The following is a 22970-nucleotide window of genomic DNA, read 5'->3' as shown; positions in this document are numbered from 1 at the left end:
AACTCAAAAGCAGGCCGCAAATTGCTCAAGAAAGTGCTTGTGCTAAAAGTGCTCATGTGGCTTAAGCATTTGTTTGGGAAAAGTCCTTGGCATCAAATCTCATCTCTTCAAGGAAGTAATGAAATAATATAGGAAGGAATTAGTTAATTAGAACAGAAGGTTTTGCACTAGGAAAAGACATATTACAAGCATACTACATACAAGTAGCTTATTTAAAATTGGAGAAGCAAGAAGCCACTACTTCGTCAAGTTGTTGGCCCTCCATCAACTCCCCTAACCCCTGAACCAAACCATTGTGCCGATTAGGTCATCCTTAGGTCATAGGTTGACCGCGGTTGAATTAGCAAGTCCACGAATTTGATCTCCTCATTGCCGGCTTCATCTGTTTGTCATCCTCGAGCGCTATCATCCCCAAATGAGATGGGTCTTCCAACATCATCTTCGCTACCAAGTACCCCGCAACTGACCAGGTCTGGAATTTACGGGCTTGCTTCCCAACATAACGACCAAGTTTCCCATCGTAGTACTCGGGCCAGTTGTCTTTCAGCAACCTGCTCTCGGCAAGTTCAATGGCGCGTCTAGCTATCTGGGGCCTCCCAGTCTTGATGGATGCAGCAGTGAGAAGCCATAAGAGCACTGTACCGAACACAATGGCATGTTACTTGGCAGGAAAATTAAGATGGCACCAAATATAACTTATCATTACCGCATCATTTAATTATGGGGGTGATCAGTATAGCAGGTGTGTCAGTATATAGAGTAATTACCCTTTAAGCACAGAACACAACTACCCTTTTTATCTTAATCCATCGCTAATAACTCATAATCAAAGGAAGGGGGAAGGGCGATGGGGAGGATGGTAGGCGTTTTTCTTTACCACTCTATTATTAAGACCTATTGGAGGGTTTTTGATAAAAATTCAGCATTAACGCTCTGACTTTGTGCAAAGGAGAGTATAGTGTAAAAGCATACCTGGCCAAGACCCCCCATTGTGGTAGCTCCATCTAGTATTTTTCGGGTCGCAGCCTGTTACAATCTTCCATTCATGATTTTCTATTGCTGGATAGCAGACCTTTAGTGGCATTTCTCCAGCCAATTCCTCCCATCGTGATTCTATTAGATCCATTATCGCCATAGATTGTTCAGGGGTTGCCAAGGACGAAAGAATCGCTACACAATTACCCAAGCAAAACCAACGGAAATCCATTCTGGCAGGACTGACATTCCCTATAAAGTAACCACCACGAGTTGGCATAAAGTCAAAAACCCAGTCCGGAAGAGAATCTGGTATCACATTGAACTTGTTGACTGCTGTATGCGAATATTCTTCAGTTTTATAACGATATATGTCATTTAACTGCTTAAAGTCTAGCCAAAAGTAACTTCTCATGTGATAGCTCAAGGCATGAAGGCGTTTTGATATGCGCTCAATAAACTCCTTCCCCTCATCATCGTGCTTGAGAAGAAGCAAAGCACATCTTAAAGCCATGAAGAAGAGAGCCTGAATTTCGATGGGATACCCGTAAACACCCTTGCAACACATAACCAATACAGAAGTGAGTTGAAAGACTTGAAAAGATAGGCAACACATTATCTAAATCTAAATGGAAAAAAAATATGCGCCTCAGAACATAAATGGCAAACAACTCGTAGTGATAAATGATAAAGATCAAGAATGATCAAGAAATACCTCTTATACAAGAAATTGTAATCCAAATAGATTTTATTTATTAAATTTCTGTAGCAATTTCATTGAGATTAATGCTCAAAATCTGATGGGCAGATAAATGATTCTCAAAGGCTAAGTGCACCAAGAATTGCTAGGGTATTAGTTGTGTGAATTGACCTGTGCTATTTTTCCTTAGTAAAGGTCATAAGAACCTAAAACAATTGGTCAGGCAGGAATATGTGGGGGCTAGCATGAGCTGCATGGCAACTAAGTTACTTAGCTGACAACCCTTTACAAGACACCTAATAGACAATATAAAATGCTGCAGTCAGCTCATGAGCAAGAAGGCAATAACCGGTAGTTTTTTATTTGTTTTGGCAGGCAAGAGAATATAAACTCGGGTTAGAAAGAGCATTACTCATGAAAGGATGATTTGAATTTACTTTAAAGAATGTTACCAACTTTACTTACAAACTCCGAAACTATTAACTTATGCATTTGCTGATATTTCAAGGGCTTGACTTACCATTCATGATATCAGACATATATGGCATATTCTATATATACCAGATGATAAATACAGGACTCAACATGATTATGAAAAACGTACCATTCTACGATCAATCATGCAGCATCCATCAGCACAAAGAAGGGTTGGAAATGTATCAAACCCCTCCGATAGGCATAAACTTAGAATAAGCCGCATACCCTTCTGGCATTCAGGCAGTTCAGCCAATGAAGAGTCTCCAGTGGATTTTGTGTATGCTCGAAGCAATATGATCCACCAAAATCCAGAATCAACAGGAGCAACTCTTCCTATCGCACTCTCACCAAAATCTGCTATTAAAGTCTCACTATTCCGGACTGGATCATGTAGTACTTTGAAACTAGCTGGCATTACTCCTTCTCCTAGATGAAACCTATCAATCTTTTTCTCCCATGACTGAAGACGAAGAGTCTTCAAGATAAAATTTTTAACTATTTCTGGTTCACCATTCATGAGAAAAGCCAATCCGCTGGGGACGAAGTCTCGAACAAACACCTTCACAGATCGATAAGAAGAAAAAATAAGAACAAAATTTGTGCTTGCCAACTTCATGTATTGGAAAGTCTGCCTAGAACTAGTGAACCTGAGTTAAAGAAAAGCACAAAGGGGGTAGCTGAATCTATACTCTTTTGTTCAACAAAAATAAAAGTATGTCCTGCATAAAGCATCTCAAGGGCAACACATAGACAGCACACATCCACAGTTTGAAACATATTATTGAAACCGTAAAATCAGAATGTTAATATGGAGGTTTAGGATTCAGATTGACAAACAGAAATATGCTAATAATAAAGTTTTAGTTCCCTCTACTATTAGATTCATTACAGAGTCAATGTTCCAACCATTATGATACAGTTAATGAATAATTGAATGTAGCTACTGATTTAACAAAAACCAATAATAGCCATATCTAATCGGAAGAACAAGGATTAAGGGTCTCTACCTGATCATAGTTAAGATTTTCTTCTGTGGTATCTGAGGCAGCAATTGTCCCAACTGGCTGACCACGGAAAAACACCAATGAACGCCTCAAATTTGCCCAAGCTTCACCAATCATTGGATGTGGCTCAAAGCCCATCTGGGACCTAGGGGTACCCATGAGTGACATTCTACTACAGGGCGAAAATACATACTCAGGAGGTTCAAAAAATCTGGAAGTGTTCTCAGCATTTCTCGATGAGGGATGTGGGGAGACCGCAATAGATAGTTCACTGAGTGACCTCTCATCAAATGATCTTTTTCTCTCCATATTCAGAAGGCATGGTTTGTCTAGTAACTTTGAAAAATCAATTTCGTCAATTTCTGCCACACTACATAGTGAATCAACATGTCTCATATCTCCATTGTGGGACAAATCCGCATTGGGCGCTGACATTTCGACAGACTTTAGCAATGGACAATAACCCAGTGGCTAGTTTTGTGCTCAACAGTCAACACCCTGCAATTCAACCACCAGAATTCAGCATTCATTGCATGCAAAAACGCACTAATCAGCTACTTTCACCCCTCCCAGGTGTGATCTATGTTACACAGACACGACACGCGACCAGGCAACACGGCAAATCTCAAAAAACAAGGACACGAACACGGCTAGGACACGGCGGTTAAAATATAATAAATTTATGATAAATATGACATATATTAAAAATAATACTTATATCACAAACAATTCCAGAATGTAATAAAAACATGCTTCCTGCATATCCATAAAAAATAATTAACAAAACAAGAAAATGCTTTATTCGCAGGGACGATTTAAGGTACTCACTGATGATTGGTTGGATCAAGATACTCACTGATGATTTAAGGTTATCTGTTAGGGCAAATTTTAGGTATTACAAGTTTCCAAATTTACAAACTGCCCCAAAATGATCAACAAATATGCAACAGGAAAATTCACACAACCGATTACAATCAGTAATACATTTCTTTACAACTATGCTAAAATATAATGTGGTAATCAAATATATCATTATCTTCTCAATCCATCAAATATATCATTATCAAATATAATGTGGTAGTCCCTCGTTGATTTACCAGAAAACCAGAAAACTGGGTTTTCGATTTCTTAAAAAAAAAAAAAACAAATAAGAAGCAATATTCAATTCATCAATCTGATCATTCACAAGAAAAATACTCAAAAATCCATTCGCCAGAAAGAACATCAATCGCCGAAAACCAAAATCCAAAAAATGATTCAAGATCCAATCAAGTGGAAATCAACGATGATCCAAACCCATATAAACATGCATGCAATGCGGAAATCCTAATTAATTAATTCGGTTTTCAAGAACAGAGAGAAGAACGAACCTCGATGGAGATTTGAAAGGCCGCCAGCGCTTTCAGTTTCAGATGTATAAAAAATGAAACAAAAGAAGAAAGCTCGGTGGCGAGAGTGTATTCTTATAGAATTTGGTTGGGTACTGCTGCCATGAGGCGGTGGTGGGGGCCACTCTGCGGCAGTCGACCAGACGAGCCGGTGAAGGCTTTCGTGTAAATTGGTAGAGGTGACTGGCAGATGAGCTATTGGGGCTCGAGTTTTTGTCTACTACACATCACCTCCTGTATGAAATGAAATGATAGACCTCTCTTTCTCTCTATATATATATTTCTTGCTTTTGGTATGGGGGGCTCTGCGATGTACGGAAGATATTTGATACCGTGGGTGAGTCTGATTGACTGCGATGGGTAACTCCGTTATGTCCGTCAAAATGGAGACTATTGAATAATGAGTAATAATGTTAGACTAGTGCGTTAGTGATGTTACGGTTACGGTCACGGTTAAAATTGTTTTGAGTATTTGTAACTAGTTATATGCGCATTATACGTGTGTAATTAAATTTGTCTATTATTTGTTATAAAATATTTATATTACTTCTTAAAAATAAAACATTTGCGCGTGGAGCTTTGAAGAAGGGATTAAGGGGTGGTTCTGAAGTGGAGACGTGGATTAAAAAAATTAAAAAAAAAAGGTCAACCATTTTTTTTTCACCTTGCCCACATTGATGTTCTTTGGTTGTGCAAGAGGTGACGTTAGTTGGTTACTTTTAGTGTCGAGTCCTTTCCCTTTGGACTTCCGAGTTTGTTTTTTGGTAGCTTGCCTCGTTGTGGGCTTTCGTTGTATTTTGGCATCTTTACCCTGGTTAATATATCCAGTTTTTTATTTTTAAAATAGGATATGTTATGTTTACTTAGATGTGAGGTTCGTGTAAAAGATAGAAAATTTGAGTGGTATGTAATTACTAAATTGCCATGTCTTTTAATTTTATTTAGCTTTGATGAGAGGGTTAGAATAATAATTTCATAGAATTTTGGTTGACAAATAGAGTTCTATTAATAAGTAGCTTAGATAAGTAATGATGAGCTATGAATGTGCACTATGATTTGTGTCAAATTATACATTAAATATCATCTATAGGATACTTATAATTTGTTGAAACTCATTAATGCCATGTTGGCATTTTATTATGATCGAAGCAAAAATTGTGGTTGTCAAATGTGTAGATGAGAAATTGACATAAAAACAAAAATGTGTATATCAGAAGTGATGTTGGTATCATGATTTGGGTAGATTTTTTTTGGTACAACATATTTTATACTAAGGGGGAAGAAAGTTCGGTTAAGTCGCTCAATGAGCAACCTAAATTAGTATTAAATTCATCATCCACGAGATTTGAATCTAAAACCTCTCCAACTTACAAGTGAAAATGAATATCATTATACCGCAGTACTAAGGACGATTTGAGTAAATTTTTGTATTTATATACATAAAAATATCTGTTATCTTCTAATATGGACATATTTTTATGCATTTTTATCATATATTTCTTTTGAATTTTGTACACTCGAACAAGTTATATGCACTAAATCATATTATTTTAATTTCGAGGCATTTAATATCCGAACTACATGATACAATTGGTGTGGAAGCTGTTTAATGTGCTTAAGGAGAATTGTTTATGCATTTACTGTGAGAATAAACATTCGTAAATAAACTTGTTAAGTGTTTGGTAAATTTTTTTTTTTTTTATAAAAGTGCTTTTAACAAAAAATAGTGTATGAGTGTTTAGTAAACTTTTATATAAATTGCTATGAATATGTTACATGTCTAAAAAATATATGGTATCTAATGTGATATAATAATTGTTAAATAGAATAATGTAAAGGCAATGATTGTAATTTTGTAAAATATGTGGTGGTATACTTGCCCTTTGAAAATTCATTACATGAGCACTAATTACTATGCTTTGAAAAAAAAACACTTTTTAGAAGCATGGTAGACCTTGGTTCTGCTTTTATATGCTTTTTCTACTGACATTGAAAGCATTTTTTTTTTTTTTTTTTTTACCAAACGCATTTTGTCACATCCTGGCCCGGGTGGGACCACTTCCTGGCCCCGCTCCACCACCGTAGCACGATATTGTCCGCTTTGGGCCCCGATCACGCCCTCACGGTTTTGTTTCTGGGAACTCACACGAGAACTTCCCGATGGGTCACCCATCCTGGGAATGCTCTCGCGCGCTACTCGCTTAACTTCGGAGTTCCTACGGAACCCGAAACCAGTAAGCTCCCAAAAGGCCTCGTGCTAGGTAGGGATGAGAATATACACTTAAGGATCACTCCCCTGGGCGATGTGGGATGTTACACATTTGATGTTTAAAATTTTTTTAATAATCTTTTTTTTTCAAAGCACCACAACTCAAACCAGCCCTGCATATATTAGTGGGTATTTTTTTAGTGAACTGAGTCTTATAATGGACTAGATATAATAATTTGGTTTGAATTCGCCTTTGGCGAGAATGGAATATAAGACCCTTCACTTACAAGTAAAAAAAAATACTACTAGACCGCAGTACTGAGTGAATTTTTATCAGCCTTTTGAGCCTTAGTTGTCGTGGGTTATATAAGGAGATTATTGCTACTTATTTCTTGATTCAGACCAAACATATACACAAAGGTTGCGGCAGAGGGGCAAGGAGGAAGAGTAGTATAAAGTTTTTCTTAGCTAGGGCTATGTTGTAGCCTAATTACAAATACTTAATTTTCTTTTGCCATTTATTATCGAGCTTTTATTTTTTATTGAGTATCTTTTATTATTTATAATGCGCTTGATTTTGTATTTAAATGCGTAATAACCATACAGATTTTAATTAAGTTCATTTGATGTAAGTTAGATTAGATGCCACACTTAACTTGAATTTAGCATCTTGCAATTGATGCCGTAAACTCCTATTTGTAGATGCCATGTAGTTATGATTTGCGTGATTTCCAACGATTTCCATATAGCTTAATTAGTTCTTGTTTAAATTCGCCTAAATGTCATAAAGAGTTAATATGTAACAATACTTTTGGTGCGACAAATGTCATGGACATTTGAATTATTTAGAGAAAAGTGATCATTAATATTGGAGAATTACTTGTTCATAACATAGTAAGAAGATTAAGTAGAATTGGCTATGGTGAATTCGATGCTCTAGGTCTTGTTTTCTTGTGTTTTCAAACTATTAATCCATACGTTTAATTTCATGCTTAATTTAATTTCCAGTTTAATTCACATTTTTTATGCTCAAAATCTAAAATCAATAACACACTTTCATATCAAAAAGTTGAAGCAAGTAAAAGTACACAGCTGGTTAAGAATGCGCTACAGTACGAGATGTACGTAAGTACTCAAAATTTAAAATTAGTAACACACTTTCATATGAGAATGTTAAAGGAAGTAAAAGTATACAACTAGTTAAAAATACCGCTACAGTACAAGATGCATGTAAGTCATTTTCTATCAAATGTGTGTATTTGAAAGTGATGTCTGAGAGCCATGATTGCATGACATGAAATTGTATATGAGAACGTGGGAGCTTTGGGACTTGGACCTTAAAAGACATAGAAGGCCAACTGGGTTTCTCCTGGCCCTTTGCAATAATTGAAAATAATGAGTGAAGATCTTCATTAAATTTTCTTTGCGAGGATTCAAGAAATTCTTAAATTACATCCGTTTATCATGCATCGTATTGTTAGAAATTATTATAAATTTTTTATTTAAAATTAAATATAAATAGTATTTAATAAAAATTAATCGTATGATGTACAATAAACTAATGTAATTAAAGATTTTCTAGTATCCCCACAAAAAGAATCTAACGAAGATCCTTTCTCGAAAATAATGCAATTTGCAAAAATGCAGAGAGAGATGTCTTTCAATCTTTGTCTTTGTGCAAAACAAGGAGTCAGCAGATCCAAAGTGGCTGGTGAACCTAAACCGCCTAAACGGTGCCGTTTGTTGACTCCCCCCCCTCTTCTTCTTCTTCCCTCCTCTCTCTCTTTTTGGCATCAAGTTAAAAAGTGGAAGCACTCACGTGATCAATCAACCACCAAATTTAACATTATTTTAAAAAAAAAGTTTAATCCGAAAAATTGGTGTCGAAATTCTTATGTGAATTGTTGACCTAGTTGTCGTACGTGCGTGGGTTGATGACCACGTGCAAGCTACTTGACAAGGTTAAGTAGTACATGCCTACCTCATGCCCGGCATGCTTTATGTGTGAATACACGACTTCAGACTATGTTTACTTATTCAGAACAAAATTTACAAAGAATCGAAGTAAACTTGAATAAGAACAAGACATAATTAGAATTATAAAGAATGACAGTTAGATATTTAAATCAAAGTTTTTATCATCTGTCATGAGTTATAATGAAAATGAAGTTGATTCTTCATTTCCATTCAGAGTCTAATTATTGATTAGAAGTGAGCCGCATGTATCTTTTTAATCCTCTATTTTTTTTTTTTTTTTTTTTTGGTCGGACTCTTGAGTAGCATAGCTGAGGAGGGGTAAATAAAATTTGGGACCTCGTTGCATGAATAGATGGTTTAAACTAACTAGCTACAAACTCTTGCTAATGTTGATAAACAAGGCTCCCAATAATCATCCCCTTTCCATGAAAATTAACATGCCTTAACTGAATCCATGATAAGTTCATATTTATAGGTAGGCTCATGTTCATTCTAGAATGTTTATAGATTGAGCAAGGCTCATCATATTAATTCAAAATCCTAACATTTGGCTTTGCCAAATAAAGGGATTGTTGAGACGTTATGAAATTTTTGTAGAATGTGATGAATAAAAAGTTTAAAGACAGTCACTCACACGTTAGTCATAAATCTAAGTAAATTCTACAAATTTTCATTAACGATTCACACTCACTGACTCTCACAAGAGAAAGATGGGAAATTGGATACAAAATTAGAGGTGAAAAGACAATACTACACCTAATAAACTAAGTTACAAGTCCTTCCTAGAAGTAGTATTATATTTACTAAATGTTTTTGGCAATATATTTACACTAAGGAGAGGGGATTTCAGCTAAGCAACGTAACTGGTCAACCATAACAATTTATCATCAAAGTCGCCGTGATGCCGTCCACATAAATTGAACTTAAAACATCACACTTATAATAAATAGAATTCTATTAGACCGTAGTATGGTATGAAATACTTTCGAACTAGCAAATAGTGAATTGTGCTAGTAGATAGAGTCATCTTTACTCCACTGGGTTTCGGTTTCAAATCCTCTCCCTAGAATAGTATTGTCGTTTGTAGTTAAAGTTATTATTTTGCCCTTTGTCATATTTCACAGACGCACTAAATCAGGAGAATTTTTTATAACTAGCCATATATTTGCACCACAAAATAATTTTTAGCCTACCTTTTATTATTCTTACAAATTTAACCAAAAACTCATGCAAAAGTACTAAATTACCCCCTTCCTTCTTTTTTTTTATCTCTTCCCCCTCTCGACCACCAGTCCACTATACCCCCACCCCAACCCAACTCACCCTGGCTTTTCTCCCAAATCCACCACCACCATTGCCGCACCCATTACAACCGACGCCGCCGCCATATCTTGCTCTGTTATTCCCCTTGGAAATCAAATTAAAGTTTAATCTCTGTTATTCCCCTTGGAAATCAAATTAAAGTTTAATCTTTCTACGCTTGCATTTTTTATGGTTGGATGTTGTGTTCAGTTTTTGACTGGTAAAGTAAACTCTACGAATATTCTTTTTCCTCTTCATGTTTGTCATTCCACTCCGTTTTGTGAATGTGCTGTTAGTTTTGTTGGTGAAGAGGACAATTATGATGTTTCTTGCCACTACTTCTATGGCTTTTTGTTGGAATGATTTACAAAAAATGAGAACTCAAAATATGCAGAAATGCTTTAATGGAGGCAAATTAGAACAACCTATGATTCTTATTTATTCCACATATCATATAAAACGATGGGATAAGAAATTGCAGATTTAGATCTTAAAGTAGATTCGCCATGAGCCTACTCTAATAACATTGATACTGTCCTCACTTGGCCACCTGCTCAATCCGTCAGGTGTGAAGTTTTAATATAAAAGGTCTCGGTGTTAGTTAGAGTGGAGTAATTATATTAGGGGTTGTTCTCAAGCTCTGTGGCCGATGTAGGACAGATTAATTCTAACACTCTCATGCATGTGAGACCTTATTTTATGGGTCACATATGAAGTTCCACACATCGGCAACCACGTGGAGCCAACCCGAGGCTTACCCGTTCGCGCTGGGCCAATGCATGTGGCATCTTTTGGCCTACGTGGAGCCATGTCAGGGCTCACCCATTTGTGTGGGGTCAAAGGAGACCCACCCGTTCATGTGGATATACGGACCCGTTCCCTAACTCTGATATTATCTTAAATTTCAGGTAGACGAGCCATGAGCCCACTCCAACAACACTGATACTGTCCACACTTGGCCACCTGCTCAATTCGTTAGATGTGGGGTTTTAATACAAAAAGTCTCGGTGTTAGTTAGAGTGGAGTAATTCTATTTAAAAAGCTTGTTCTCAAGCTTTGTGGCCGACATGGGACAGAGGAATTCTCACATTAGATGCATTTTCAAAAATCTTCTATCGTACAGAGAGAGCGAGATGTGGTGGCACCGTCGGTCGTAGCGGGTGCGGCGATGGTGGTGATGGATTTGGGAGAAGGGATGGAGTAGGATGGGGCGGAGTGGACTGTGGAGTTGAAGAGGAAGGAGGAAGAGACAAAGGGAGGGTGGGGGGGGGCATTTTAGAATTTTCGCATGGGTTTTTGGTTAAATTTGTAAACTTTGTTAAGAGTAGGCTAAAAATTATTTCGTGCTACAAAACACGGTTATCTATCAAAATATCCCATAAATCAGCACGCTGCCGTTTCATCCTTTCTTCAACCCTCCAGCCCGCCCTGACCGAGTCCATTAAACCCTACAAGTTCAACTTCTTGTATATCCGTTAAACCCTAAAAACCACTGTGAGTGACAGGAGTTCAACAATGGCCGGCTCCGAAGCCACCCCTAAAGCTCAACGATCGAAGAACAAAAAGAGAAAGCAGAGGAGTCTTGGAGCATCCGAAAGGCCTTCCAAAACGCAGCGTATTATTGTCTCAGAGAAGGAGAGTGAACCGCAAGAAATGATTGAAGTTGGAGCAGATGAAAAGCACGAGGCGAGAGAACCCGGTCACGAGCTCGAAGAAGGCGGTCCATGGCGGAACCTGGAGTTGGTTTTGTCAATCCAGAACAAAGAAATTGATCTTGAGAAGTGAGTATGAGTATATTTTCTACCTTTTCGTTTTCTTTATTTGCTTTAATGTGTTTAGATTGCGAAAATGTTCGAATTCAATCAATTAATAGTTTCGGAAGTGCAGAAATTTGATTACATTGAGTTTGATGGATGTGATTTATGTTCCTGCAAGTTTCTCAGCCGACAGAATGGAAAATTTGATTTTGATTTTGATTTTAATGAGTGAAGTAAACTTAATTTAAAATTTTGTGATCAAAGGTTGGTTCTTGGCTAAAATATTTCGATATTTGAGTGTTTTTGTTTATTTATTTTACGAGTAGGTACCGAGATTAATGAAATGCAAAGTCGATGAAGCTTTGTCTTAGAAGGGGAATCAAGGAAATTATAATCCCATTTGAACCAAATTGGTTGAATTAGACTTAATCCATCAGATTTCCTTCCGCAATTGAGAGTAGAAACCAAGATTCAAGTTTCATGTTGTCTTCATTTCCTCATTAACTGAACAAAAGGAGGGTTAAGATTTAATTCTGATGAATGTACTTTCTAATCTGAAAGAAGATTTAATTCTGATAACTGAGGAATGAAAATGCAGGAAGGTGGAACTAGCTTATGGTTTTGTGATATCTAGAGCGAAAGAAGAAGGCGGCAAGAGTAACCAGGATACTCAAGCAGTCAATATGTCACGTTTAATAATTTTTGTCAATGATTGGATCCAGTCATTGTTGATTTCTTCAGGAAAGAAAATTCAGAGTGGTGGAGAGAAGCATCAAGCCGAAGTTATTGACACATATTTGGATGTTAGATGCTGGGAAATTTTCAAATTCTGTTTGGAGGAGTCTTTGAAAGTGAATGTTTCTCTAAATTTCTCACGGAACCTTTTACACTCTATTGATTTGATCGCAAGAAATGCACTGTCCTTATTGAAAAAAACATCTTCACGCTCGACTTTGTTTTCCAGTAGTGAAGGGTTACAATTGTACAACACTGTGCTTGATTGCATAGCTTTGGTGTTTTCATCCCATGGAGGCTTATCAAATGAAAATTTAGATCTGTGGGTTTCAACTGTAGGTGCAGTGCTTGATCTAATCCACAAATTTTACGGTGAAAATCTTGCCTGTGGCAATGGAGGTGACTTTGTTTTCCGATTTGTGAGCTTGGTGTTTGAGCCATTTGCCAAGTTTTTGAGGGCCCACCCAGCTCGGAAGAACGGATTTCGTGATTTTATCAATAAACTCCTTGAGCCTCTGTTGCATCTCTTGGGTCTCTTGCATCTTCAGATTGAGGGAATTAATCCTGATTGGACGAGAAACTTATTGAAGCTAGTTGAAGAAGTATTATCTCATGGGCTGTATCACCCAATCCACATTGATGGATTTTTGAGCTTGTGCAGTAGTGAAAAATATGCCACATCCAATTCTGGGAAGTCAAAGGACTCCAAAACAACGCTTAAGAGTTATCACAGACATTTATTTGATAAACTGGAAAGAATTTTAGCTGGAAAGAATGCTTTGGCAGTGGAAAGCATAGGAGAACTATTTCGCTTGCTCATCGATCAAGTTAAAAAGCTAAAAAGGGCTTCAGTGCTGACGGAAAATACCAAAATGATGGGGAAGACTGAAGGTTCAACTAGTACTGCACTAGCTGAAAAGAATTACTGCTCAACTAGCTTCAATGCGGAAACACGAAAGTCACTTCTTGATTTTTTTGTACTGATTATGGAGCCTCTTCTGCTTGAGATTAACGGCTATATTGAAACTAAGCTGGAAATGGGACCTGTATTGTTGGATGTTCATTGCACGCTTAAATCTGTTAATAATTTAGTTTTTGGCTTTATGCATGAAAAGGTTTATGTGAGAACGGAGGATACATCTACTAGAGCTTGCCTTAATTTCTTGAAGAAGGTTTATAATATGATTATATCATTGTCCTCCAATTTAATTCAGTCATCAAAGTATGATGTAGTTAACGGGACACACGTGGATGCTTTAACTTTAATAGCCAATCAGGTGCTTTCTGCTGTGGGGTATCTAATGGAAATTGAATATGAGGTTATAGAGAATGATTTAGTAAGCTTGTGGCTTCTGATGCTTTCTCACTTAGCCATTGGGATTTCGCTGATGGATGTTCCGGATCGGTGCTCATTATCTTTCAAGATAACCGATATTGGATGTCAATTAGTTGTTCTCTATAGTCAACTTCGCCAGGTTAGTAGAATGCTCTTTGATTAAGCATTTGGCCGCTTTTTAACTTCTGCATGCATATACATATACCTGATTATATATGTATTGCTGGTTCCGAAATCAACTATTTTACTAGTTCCACTCATGAATTTTAGGGGGCGGGTCATGAATTGTCAATTTGCCACAGATCATTTCTAGAACTGAGAGTCTGTTTTGTTCCCTTGAGGTTTTGCTGTTGTTTAACCCCGTCATTTTACTATTGTACTGCAGGTGAATAATACCATTTTTGCATTGTGTAAAGCAATAAGGCTTTTAAGTTCACATAATGGTGATGGTGAACGAAACTATACTAGATTTGTGATTTCTTTACATGGTGAAGCTTATGCAAAATCAGTGGAAATGTTATTATGCTCGCAAGAGTTTAAGATTGCAATCCAACAAGCTATAAAGTCCATACCAGAAGGCCAAGCAAGTGGGTTTATTGGGCAGTTAACTGTCGATATATCAGAATCTCTAGAGTGGATGAAAATTAGTTGTTCAAAATCTGATGAAAAGGAAGTTGACAATTGGGATGTGCAAAGTAGCTCGCATGGTTTTAATCTGGAAGCTGAGCTTTTGGGGAGAGGGTTGTCTGAAATGTATGCATTAGTGCTAGACTCACTATTTGCCACAACTGGAAACTGTAATCTCCTTGGAGTTTCTATAAAGGACCTTATAGCATTACTTTTTCCTTGCATGGGCCATCTGGTTTCACAACAGCCAGATTCTTTAAACAAGTTCCTTTTTTCTGTCACGGGAAAAGGTTTTGATAATGAGACAGCTGAGAACAAAACTAATTTGCTGATATTTGGATTATCCACTCATTGGGTTTTTGTGTTCTTCTTTCGATTGTATATGTCCTGCCAAAGCTTATATAGGTCAGCAACGAGCCTTATGCCTCCAGATTTATCAAGAAAGATGTCAGCAGCAATGGGAGATTCATTCGCATCATACTCTGGTAGTGATTGGATGGAGATGACTGACTGGACCAGTGGGGGATATTTTTCTTGGATCAAGCAACCTTCAGCTCCTCTTCTTGTTGTTGTTCAATCCATTTCAAACATCTATTGTAAGAACTGTGCAACAGATTCTTGGTCTTTGACTTATGTAATGCATGCTATGGCTTTTAGAAGGCTTGTTGATTTGAATAGGCATATAAAGTCTTCTGAATATGTGATGCAACATAACAAAAATCTGGTGCAAGTCAGGTTGCCTGAAGATGCTGGCTTGTCAAGGTGTCATAAAAGAATCAAAAAGTTGGAAAGGCACATCTCTGCCTTGAGGGAAGAGGCGGCAGGTCTTACTGGTTTTCTGATGGAGCACCTTTCATTAGTGTCTGAAGATCAACGGCCAATCTTCACTTCCGATGATACAAGTTGTACTAAAATGGTTGCCCAGGAAACTGATGAATGGGATTTCAGTGTTTCTGCTTTGAACAAGAAGTCACTGCCAACTGCAATTTGGTGGATTCTTTGCCACAATATTGATACCTGGTGCACTCATGCGACTAAAAAGAATTTGAAGACATTCCTTTCTCTTTTAATCCAAACTTCCCTTCCCTGTGTAAGAAGCAGCTTTGGGGTGGTTAGAGAGCACAATAACCATGCAGCTGACAGGATGAAGAAAGTAACCTTGCATCAAATCTCATCACATTGCTTCATTGACTCCATTCTGTATGAGCAAAGAGTAAGCTTCTATCAAACATCACATGGTGCTTCATTGACTCCATTTTGTGTTAATTCATGTTTGTTACACTTTTTTATTCTCTTATTGAGACATACACTATTCTAGGTGCCTTTATAGAAAAAAATTTCTACCCAGGTATTTATTCTATCGCCTCTATTAGTTTGTCCGCAGGCATTTTGCATCAAGTTTTTGCCGTGCATTGGAGAATTCAACAGTACAATTCATCAGTGACTTTTCATCTGGCGATTGTGATTTCAAATCATCACCAAATTGGGCGAAAGTTTTAAATGACCTGGAGAACTCATCAGTGGTTGTTTCCTCTAATAAACATAACATATTTGACCGTTCCTCCATAGCAAATCTGGTCACTAGTGCTTCTGATAAGCTTCTTACAGGAAGTTGCAAGGAACAAGAAGCCCTACCATTGACCATCATGAAATTTACTGCTTGCCAGAGTTTACTTAATCTATTGTGCCACATGCCAAAAGGTCATTTGAGTTCAAGATCAATTTCACTTTATGTGACTTCTATACTCAACCTTGAAAGGTACAAACATTATCCCATCAACATCATTTTTTATGGTGTGATGCGGCACCAATGGTCCCCCATAATAGCTCTTGTTGCTATATTTTTTTTTCAATAAAATATAAAATATAAAAATCTTGTGGTGAGCAATTATTTCACAAATTTGTATACTCGTTAAGACAGAAATATCCACTAAATTGAGTTAAGTTTTAAGATGGAAACCTATCACAGATAGTATGATATGGTGGTTGTCCATTTTTTCTTGCAGATAATATAATTGAATACATGTAATAAAAAGTAAAGAGGCTAATATGTTGTTTGTTGTAAAACTGTTTCAGAAAGCGTTTTGCGCAGAACTGCTCATCACTGACAAACTCTTTCAACTTCTGAGCTTTCTTTCTATAGTCTCATGTGCACCTTTTTTCCCAGCAGCCTAAAGAATTCATTTCTCATGGAAAACATTTATGCGCTTAACAATTGAAGCTCTCTGATAAGTGTAGTCTTTGTAGTCATTCGATGAAGATATTTGTTAATATTACCTGTTCTGTGTTTTTCAGGCTTCTTGTTGGTTGCTTATTAGATTGTCAGAATGCATTGAACTCACATCATTATCATGAGCTCTTGAGACTGTTTGTGTCTTGCCGGAAGGCATTAAAATGCATAATTCTGGCTTGTGAAGAGAAGACAGCAGCTGGTCAAACCTCACATGCTTCCATGTTACTTGAGGATACATTTCCTGTGTCATGGCTTTCCAAGTCAGTTTATGCAGTTCTTGGGATTCAAGAGTCATTTTCAAAAGATAATCGTCTCCCATTTAATGACATGATCTTGTCGCTGATGGACCACACATTTTATGTGTTTCTGACATCAAGTAAATATCAACTTAATCATGTTGATCATCGTCCTAATGCTTCCAAACTGAATGCTGAAACTGTCCATGAGCATAGTAATTCAAGTGAATCTGATCAGTGCTTGGATCCTTCCAACTCTATTGATGCCAGGAAAAGTGTAGCCATTATTGCTAAGAGTTTGACGGAACAGATGCAAAGCTTACTATTGAATTTGAAGAATGGCCCTTATAAGAGAAAAGTGGGGATTGATGTTGATGCTCTGAATTTGAACAAGTTTTCATCCTTAATTTCTTGCCTTAGTGGGTATTTATGGGGCCTAGTATGTGTTGTGAACCATACAAATGTGAGAAATAGTGATCATGAAGCAAACTCATCAAGGCGGAAACTTGAACCCATCTCCGAACTCAACCTCTGTATAAATGTTTTTGCAGAGTTTTCTAGTCTTCTCTTACAAATGTTGCTTTTCGACAATAATCAACAGTCCAGAACTTTATGTGATGCTCAAAATATTCAAAAGACAAAGGTAGAGTCCGGTGCAGAGGATTTTTTACCGGAAGGCACTGGTGTTGAGACTGATATTGCATGTGGTGGACTGCATAATGAATCTGGAGTAGCAATGACCTGCTCAGCATCACCTGACATCCATGATGACTCAGGATCTGGTAGTGTCCGTGGAAGAAAGTTGCACTTGAAAGGTGCTGTTTTGGCTTCCAGTGCATTGACTGATGTTGATTCATTTGAATTGCAATCTTTAAATAAGCCTTTGTTGAGACGCCTGCTAAAAGGTGATTACCCGGACGCAGCATTTTTGCTCAGGCAGTTGTTTATTGCATCTTCAGCTATTTTGAGGTTGAGTTTGCATATGAATAGTGCTCCCCTGTCCTCAAGCTTGGTGCATTCTTTTACCGGCATCACACAAGTCCTGTTTTTGGAATCAGTGGACATGAATCATGTGCCACACTTCTTTTATTTTGTGTGTTTAGACGGTGTTCTGAAGTATCTGGAAGAATTGGCCAAGCATTTTCCTCTGACTAATCCTACGCTATCCAGAAATTTGTATGATAAGATGGTTCAGCTACAGTTAAGGGCTTTGGGGAAATGCATAACTTTACAGGGAAAAAGAGCCACCCTAGTATCTCATGAGACAGAGTCAAGCACCAAAATGCTCCATTCTCCTATGGGATTTTCTGAAGCATCTCTGTCTGGCTGGCCATACTTATTGGATGAACTTAAAGCTAGGTTGAGGTCATCGTTCAGAGTGTTCATAGAGAGACCATCAGAGTTGCATCTTTTATCTGCTCTACAAGCTATAGAGAGAGCACTAGTTGGTGTGCGGGAAGGGTGCACCATGAGTTATGACATACATACTGGAAGTGCAGATGGCGGAAAGGTTTCTTCAGTTGTTGCAGCTGGCATTGATTGCTTGGATTTGGTTCTGGAATTTGTTTCAGGTAATCAACACATCTATCGATGGAATATTCAGTAATTTTGGATCAAACGGTTCTACTATATTCTTTAAGGTGTCTATCACCGCTATGTTATGCATAATAGTCATGTTGGCTATTAGTACATATTTTATATAGATTTCAAGTGCATATGATTACAGTTTGTTGGGACTTGCTTGACTGAACATTTATTTTTCTTTCAGGACATAAACGTTTGAAGGTCGTTAAAAAATACATCCAGAGCTTCATTGCTAGTGTATTCAATGTTATTCTACACTTGCAGAGTCCACTAATCTTTTATGAGCGAGTGATCCAGAGTAAAGGTGATACTGATACTGATCCAGATCCAGGAACAGTTATTCTTATGTGTGTTGATGTACTGGTTAGAATTTCTGGCAAACATGCTCTGTACCAAATGGAGCCCTGGCATGTAGCACAATCGTTACGTATACCTTCAGCACTTTTTCAAGACTTCCATCTCTTAAAACTTTCAGAAGCTCCTATTCCTGATGATTCTTCAACAATTCCATATAACCAAGTCTCTAATCCAGTAGCAAGTTCACATTTCTCTGGCATAGATAGGCAATACTCGGTTGACCTATTTTCTGCTTGCTGCCGATTGTTACATAATGTTCTGAAGCATCACAAAAGGTAAGCGTATTCCTTTTGTATGAAAAACCTCACGACTATTAACCTCGGGAATAAGCTGGAAAACATAAAAGTAAAGGCTGAATATGAAGAAGAATAGTTTTAAGCTTTTGATATTCATTTTCTGCAAATTGATTATTGAAGAGGGTTGAGATGCATGCTGAATTTATTTTCATTTTTTTTGTTTTTCGTCCTCATCAAGTAGACTTAGAATATAATTGAATTGTTGTTTCGTAATTTCTAGTGAATGCGAACGGTGTGTTGCTATACTTGAAGCTTCTGTTCGTATACTTCTTCATTGTTTGGAGACAGTGGATGCTGATGCAGTTGTGAAGAAAGGTTTCTTTTCATGGGAAGTGGCTGAGGGAATGAAATGTGCTGGTAGTCTCCGAAGGATTTATGAAGAGGTAGGTGACTTTTCGTATACATGCCTCACTAAAGTTATCTTTATCGTCTTACATTTTGGGTATATGTTCCATTATGTCGAAAGGGAGAAAACACAATGAGATCTTTCTCACCAGATTTTGTCATCTATTTTGCAGATAAGACATCAAAAGGATGTCTTTGGTCCGCACTGTGCCCAATTTTTATCTAATTACATATGGGTTTATTCAGGACATGGCCCCCGTAAAACAGGCATCAAAAGGTAATTTCTGGTACCTTAGATTATTTGTTGTTGTAATGTTCGTGAGATTCTTGATGAGCTCAAAAGGCATAACTGATAAGATATTTATACACTTGTATGTCTCAATTGTTTTTGTTATGAATTAGTACATTCAAAATTAGTACGTTATATCAACTCCCGCTGGCCTCGGGTTAAGGTGGAAGAGGGGTGAGGGTGTTGATCCTATGTTTATAAATCACTTTCTTCCCATTTTCTTCCCTCTTAAAACTTTTCCAGAAACTTGAGTTTGAACTTTGAAGTGATGTTGCCTTCCAATTTTTGTACAATGGGAGAATAATATTATAAAATAGATGTATGTTCAAGTGACCCATTACTATCTCCAAAAGCATTAACCTTTGGAGCGAACAATCTTGGATTGACCGACATACATTCATGTCATTCAGACTACCTGAACCATTTTATGTTTAATTTTCAGGGAAATAGATGAAGCTCTAAGACCAGGTGTATACGCGCTAATAGATACTTGCTCACCAGACGATCTTCAACGTCTTCATACCATTTTTGGAGGTAAAACAATTTTAACTTTATCAAGGCTAAAATGTATGACTTGAAGGGCATTTAAATAGTCTCACATCTTCTTCTCGTTTGTGCAGAGGGTCCTTGCAGAAACACTTTGGCAACCTTAAAACATGATTACGAACTCAATTTCCAATACCAGGGAAAAGTCTAACCGAAGCTCTTTCCTACGGTGGGCTATACAGGCATCGTCATTTTGACATGACTACACAACTCTCCTAACATGTAAGTTGTAACGAATAGGGTAAAATGTAATGTATGATTATAAATTTGTAGTCATATCTTTCTCATTCTTTAAGCTACAAATGGCAGCAAATCCTCATTGAAGTTACAAAGCTCTGTTCATAATACCGACTTGGGCCTAACATATCTATGTTAATGGGCTGTCATCCCTTTTTGGGTCAGAATTTTGTTGCTTGTTTGAGCATAAGTTTAAGCATAAACGGTGCAACTTTAAACGTTTCCTCATTATTTGTTGTCATAATATGTGGAAAATCTTGTCTTATCCAATTGTTTGATTCATGTTGTTGTGGTATTAGAGCCTATTTACGAGTGTAAAAAGCACTTTTGCTCAAAAGTGTTTTTGTTAGAACCGCACTACGTACGACCTCTAACGATAGGATCATGATCATGATGTGTTTCTCACCTAAAATGTACTCTCTACGCACACTCCTTATTCAGCTGGTCCCCTTTCATTTGGGATATTTAGTGATTCCATATTCCTAAATGGTATGATTAGGCAGCTGGTATGAAAACGATTGATTGAGCAACCACCAAACCATATTCTTAGTCCAAAAGAAAGCACCAGAAACTTGTGCGGTTGAGACCTATAAGATATACACGCAAGTCCTTGTTTATATTTGTCAATTGGGTTTCAAATTTCAATTTCCATGTGCTTTTTTTTTTTTTTCTCTGCAGAACATCAACTTCCATTGACAGAGGCCATTGAATCTTGATGGGACATCACTGTTGCAGAAGAGAGGCCCCCTCCTCATTCCCGGTTCTGGTTTTCTTGGCGGTGGCCGCTGTGCTTCTTCTTCTGTCGTCTTTGATCTCCATCAATATTGAAACCCCCACGTTTCAGATCAATTGGGGGCTCATAGCCATGCCGTTGCTGTTGCTAGCAGTTGTGCATTGGTTGTCGTCGGGAACTCCCAAGAAGCAGTGTTTTATGCCTCCACCGTGTTGGAAGTGTGGGCCCCCTTGCAAGTGTGGCTACTTCTGAAAATGTGCCGCTGTAGTTTCAAGAGAGCTGGTTTGTCTAGTACTCATCTTAGACTCTTCTTGGTTTAATTATTGTATGTAATGAGTTAAAGTTGTTGGTACTCAATCAAATTTGGGTAAAATATGGTTGTAACATGATTCTGAATTCGAGAATATGATTGTAGATTTCGCATGTGTTTTTCTTGTATTCTTCACTATCCTCAGCTGGTGACTCGATAACACAAGCGAATCGAAATACTAAATTTTCGTCGATTAGCTCTTAGTCCAATGATAGTTCCGTTCTTATTCGACCTCCTCTCCAAAATCCTATTGATTACAGCTTACTCTAACCCTTGGGAAAAACATAAAGGCTCAAACTCTAAAACCCTCCCAATCAGCCCAAGAACGAAAGGGGAGATATTGTGGTTCATGGTCTGTAAAAGAAACGTTGTTAGGTGCTCTGTTTCATGTCCCCATTGAGCCTAAACTCGTACACTGATAAAAGATGTATGGATTTTGAAGAAGAGAGGACCCATCAGAAAGTTCAATGAAAATTATATTTGCTTTGTGTATTCGAAATGAGTTGTTTTTTCTTTCTTAAATCAAACGTTTAACTTGATCGTGTTGAGTGAATCCACGATTAGAAACGTTAAAGTTTTCTTTGTTACTCTGATTGAGTGATTTCCCCATACCTATCCCCCGTTCTTTCCATCCACCCTTGTTTCGTCCTGCAACATATTCCCCAGTCATCTGATGGTCAAGAATATTCACTGGTCACCTGCTCAACTGCGTCAGTATCAACTGAGTCAACGTCCGCACCCTAATGTTTTTCTATTATTAAATTTTCATGTCCAGTGGAGGAATGGGGTTGTAATTATCATCGGGCTCAGAGGGTTGATATTTTAAGTTAAAGTGCCTCCACCGACTTTTTGCCGGGGCACACAGAGGGGATGGATGCATGCAACGGATTGGAAGCCTCCACCGACTCTTTGTTGGGACACACAGTGGATGCATGCAAAGCATCGGAATTATGAAAAGTAACATAATTATTTATAATTTGTCATTCAAATAACACAAATTGTATGACATAAAGTATGTGTAACAGTTAAATTTTATATATGAAACAATATGTTCTGATACCATAAAAAAGTATGAGATTTCATCATTAAATCAATTAACAATATAAAAAATAACTTAATTATTTATAAGTACATCTAATATCCTCTTTTTTCTGCCACGAGATCAACGCTCTCAAGTTGATGACCTAATTAAAGGGAAGCTTAGCAATAGCTCTTAGTAACAGTGTAGGTACTATTTTTCTTTTCAATTCCAGAGCATGTTAAAGTTCAAATTTAAACAAATTTAAACAAAATTAATATTGGGAAAACATATATGTA

General features: G+C 37.4%; 2 protein-coding genes across 2 annotated transcripts; one reads left to right on the top strand and one right to left on the bottom strand.

Annotated features, from left to right (window-relative positions):
- Positions 1–68: 68 nt before the first annotated feature.
- Positions 69–4844, bottom strand: A/N-INVB (Plant neutral invertase family protein). The gene is made up of 5 exons (XM_068463908.2): positions 4527–4844; positions 3160–3654; positions 2280–2711; positions 973–1531; positions 69–636 (listed from the first exon to the last, which is right to left on the bottom strand). The coding sequence occupies exons 2-5, from the start codon at positions 3589–3591 to the stop codon at positions 341–343; spliced, it is 1719 nt and encodes a 572-aa protein (XP_068320009.2). The 5' UTR covers positions 3592–3654; positions 4527–4844; the 3' UTR covers positions 69–340.
- Positions 4845–11413: 6569 nt separating this feature from the next.
- On the top strand, positions 11414–21766 carry LOC137725346 (Urb2/Npa2 family protein). The gene is made up of 11 exons (XM_068463999.2): positions 11414–11813; positions 12388–13999; positions 14246–15700; positions 15861–16246; positions 16783–18527; positions 18725–19172; positions 19414–19576; positions 19712–19815; positions 20270–20361; positions 20448–20595; positions 21289–21766. Exons 1-10 carry the CDS (start codon positions 11548–11550, stop codon positions 20522–20524), a joined length of 6348 nt encoding a protein of 2115 aa, XP_068320100.2. The 5' UTR covers positions 11414–11547; the 3' UTR covers positions 20525–20595; positions 21289–21766.
- The last annotated feature ends 1204 nt before the right edge of the window (positions 21767–22970 follow it).

This window comes from Pyrus communis, chromosome 5 (assembly GCF_041283825.1).
Source record: "Pyrus communis isolate YQ-2024b chromosome 5, ASM4128382v1, whole genome shotgun sequence".
Classification (NCBI taxonomy): Eukaryota; Viridiplantae; Streptophyta; class Magnoliopsida; order Rosales; family Rosaceae; genus Pyrus; species Pyrus communis.
Note: the sequence above shows the minus strand (reverse complement) of the source record. Positions and strands in the feature narration are given on the sequence as shown.

Coding starts and splice junctions, on each gene's coding strand:
- A/N-INVB (XM_068463908.2), bottom strand. CDS start 3,591: ATGTCAGCGCCCAATGCGGATTTGTCCCACAATGGAGATATGAGACAT. Junction 1,532..2,279: donor GCATGATTGATCGTAGAATG/GTACGTTTTTCA, acceptor ATGTGTTGCAAG/GGTGTTTACGGGTATCCCAT. Junction 637..972: donor CAATGGGGGGTCTTGGCCAG/GTATGCTTTTAC, acceptor TGTTCGGTACAG/TGCTCTTATGGCTTCTCACT.
- LOC137725346 (XM_068463999.2), top strand. CDS start 11,548: ATGGCCGGCTCCGAAGCCACCCCTAAAGCTCAACGATCGAAGAACAAA. Junction 19,577..19,711: donor TCCGAAGGATTTATGAAGAG/GTAGGTGACTTT, acceptor TCTATTTTGCAG/ATAAGACATCAAAAGGATGT. Junction 19,816..20,269: donor CGTAAAACAGGCATCAAAAG/GTAATTTCTGGT, acceptor TTTAATTTTCAG/GGAAATAGATGAAGCTCTAA.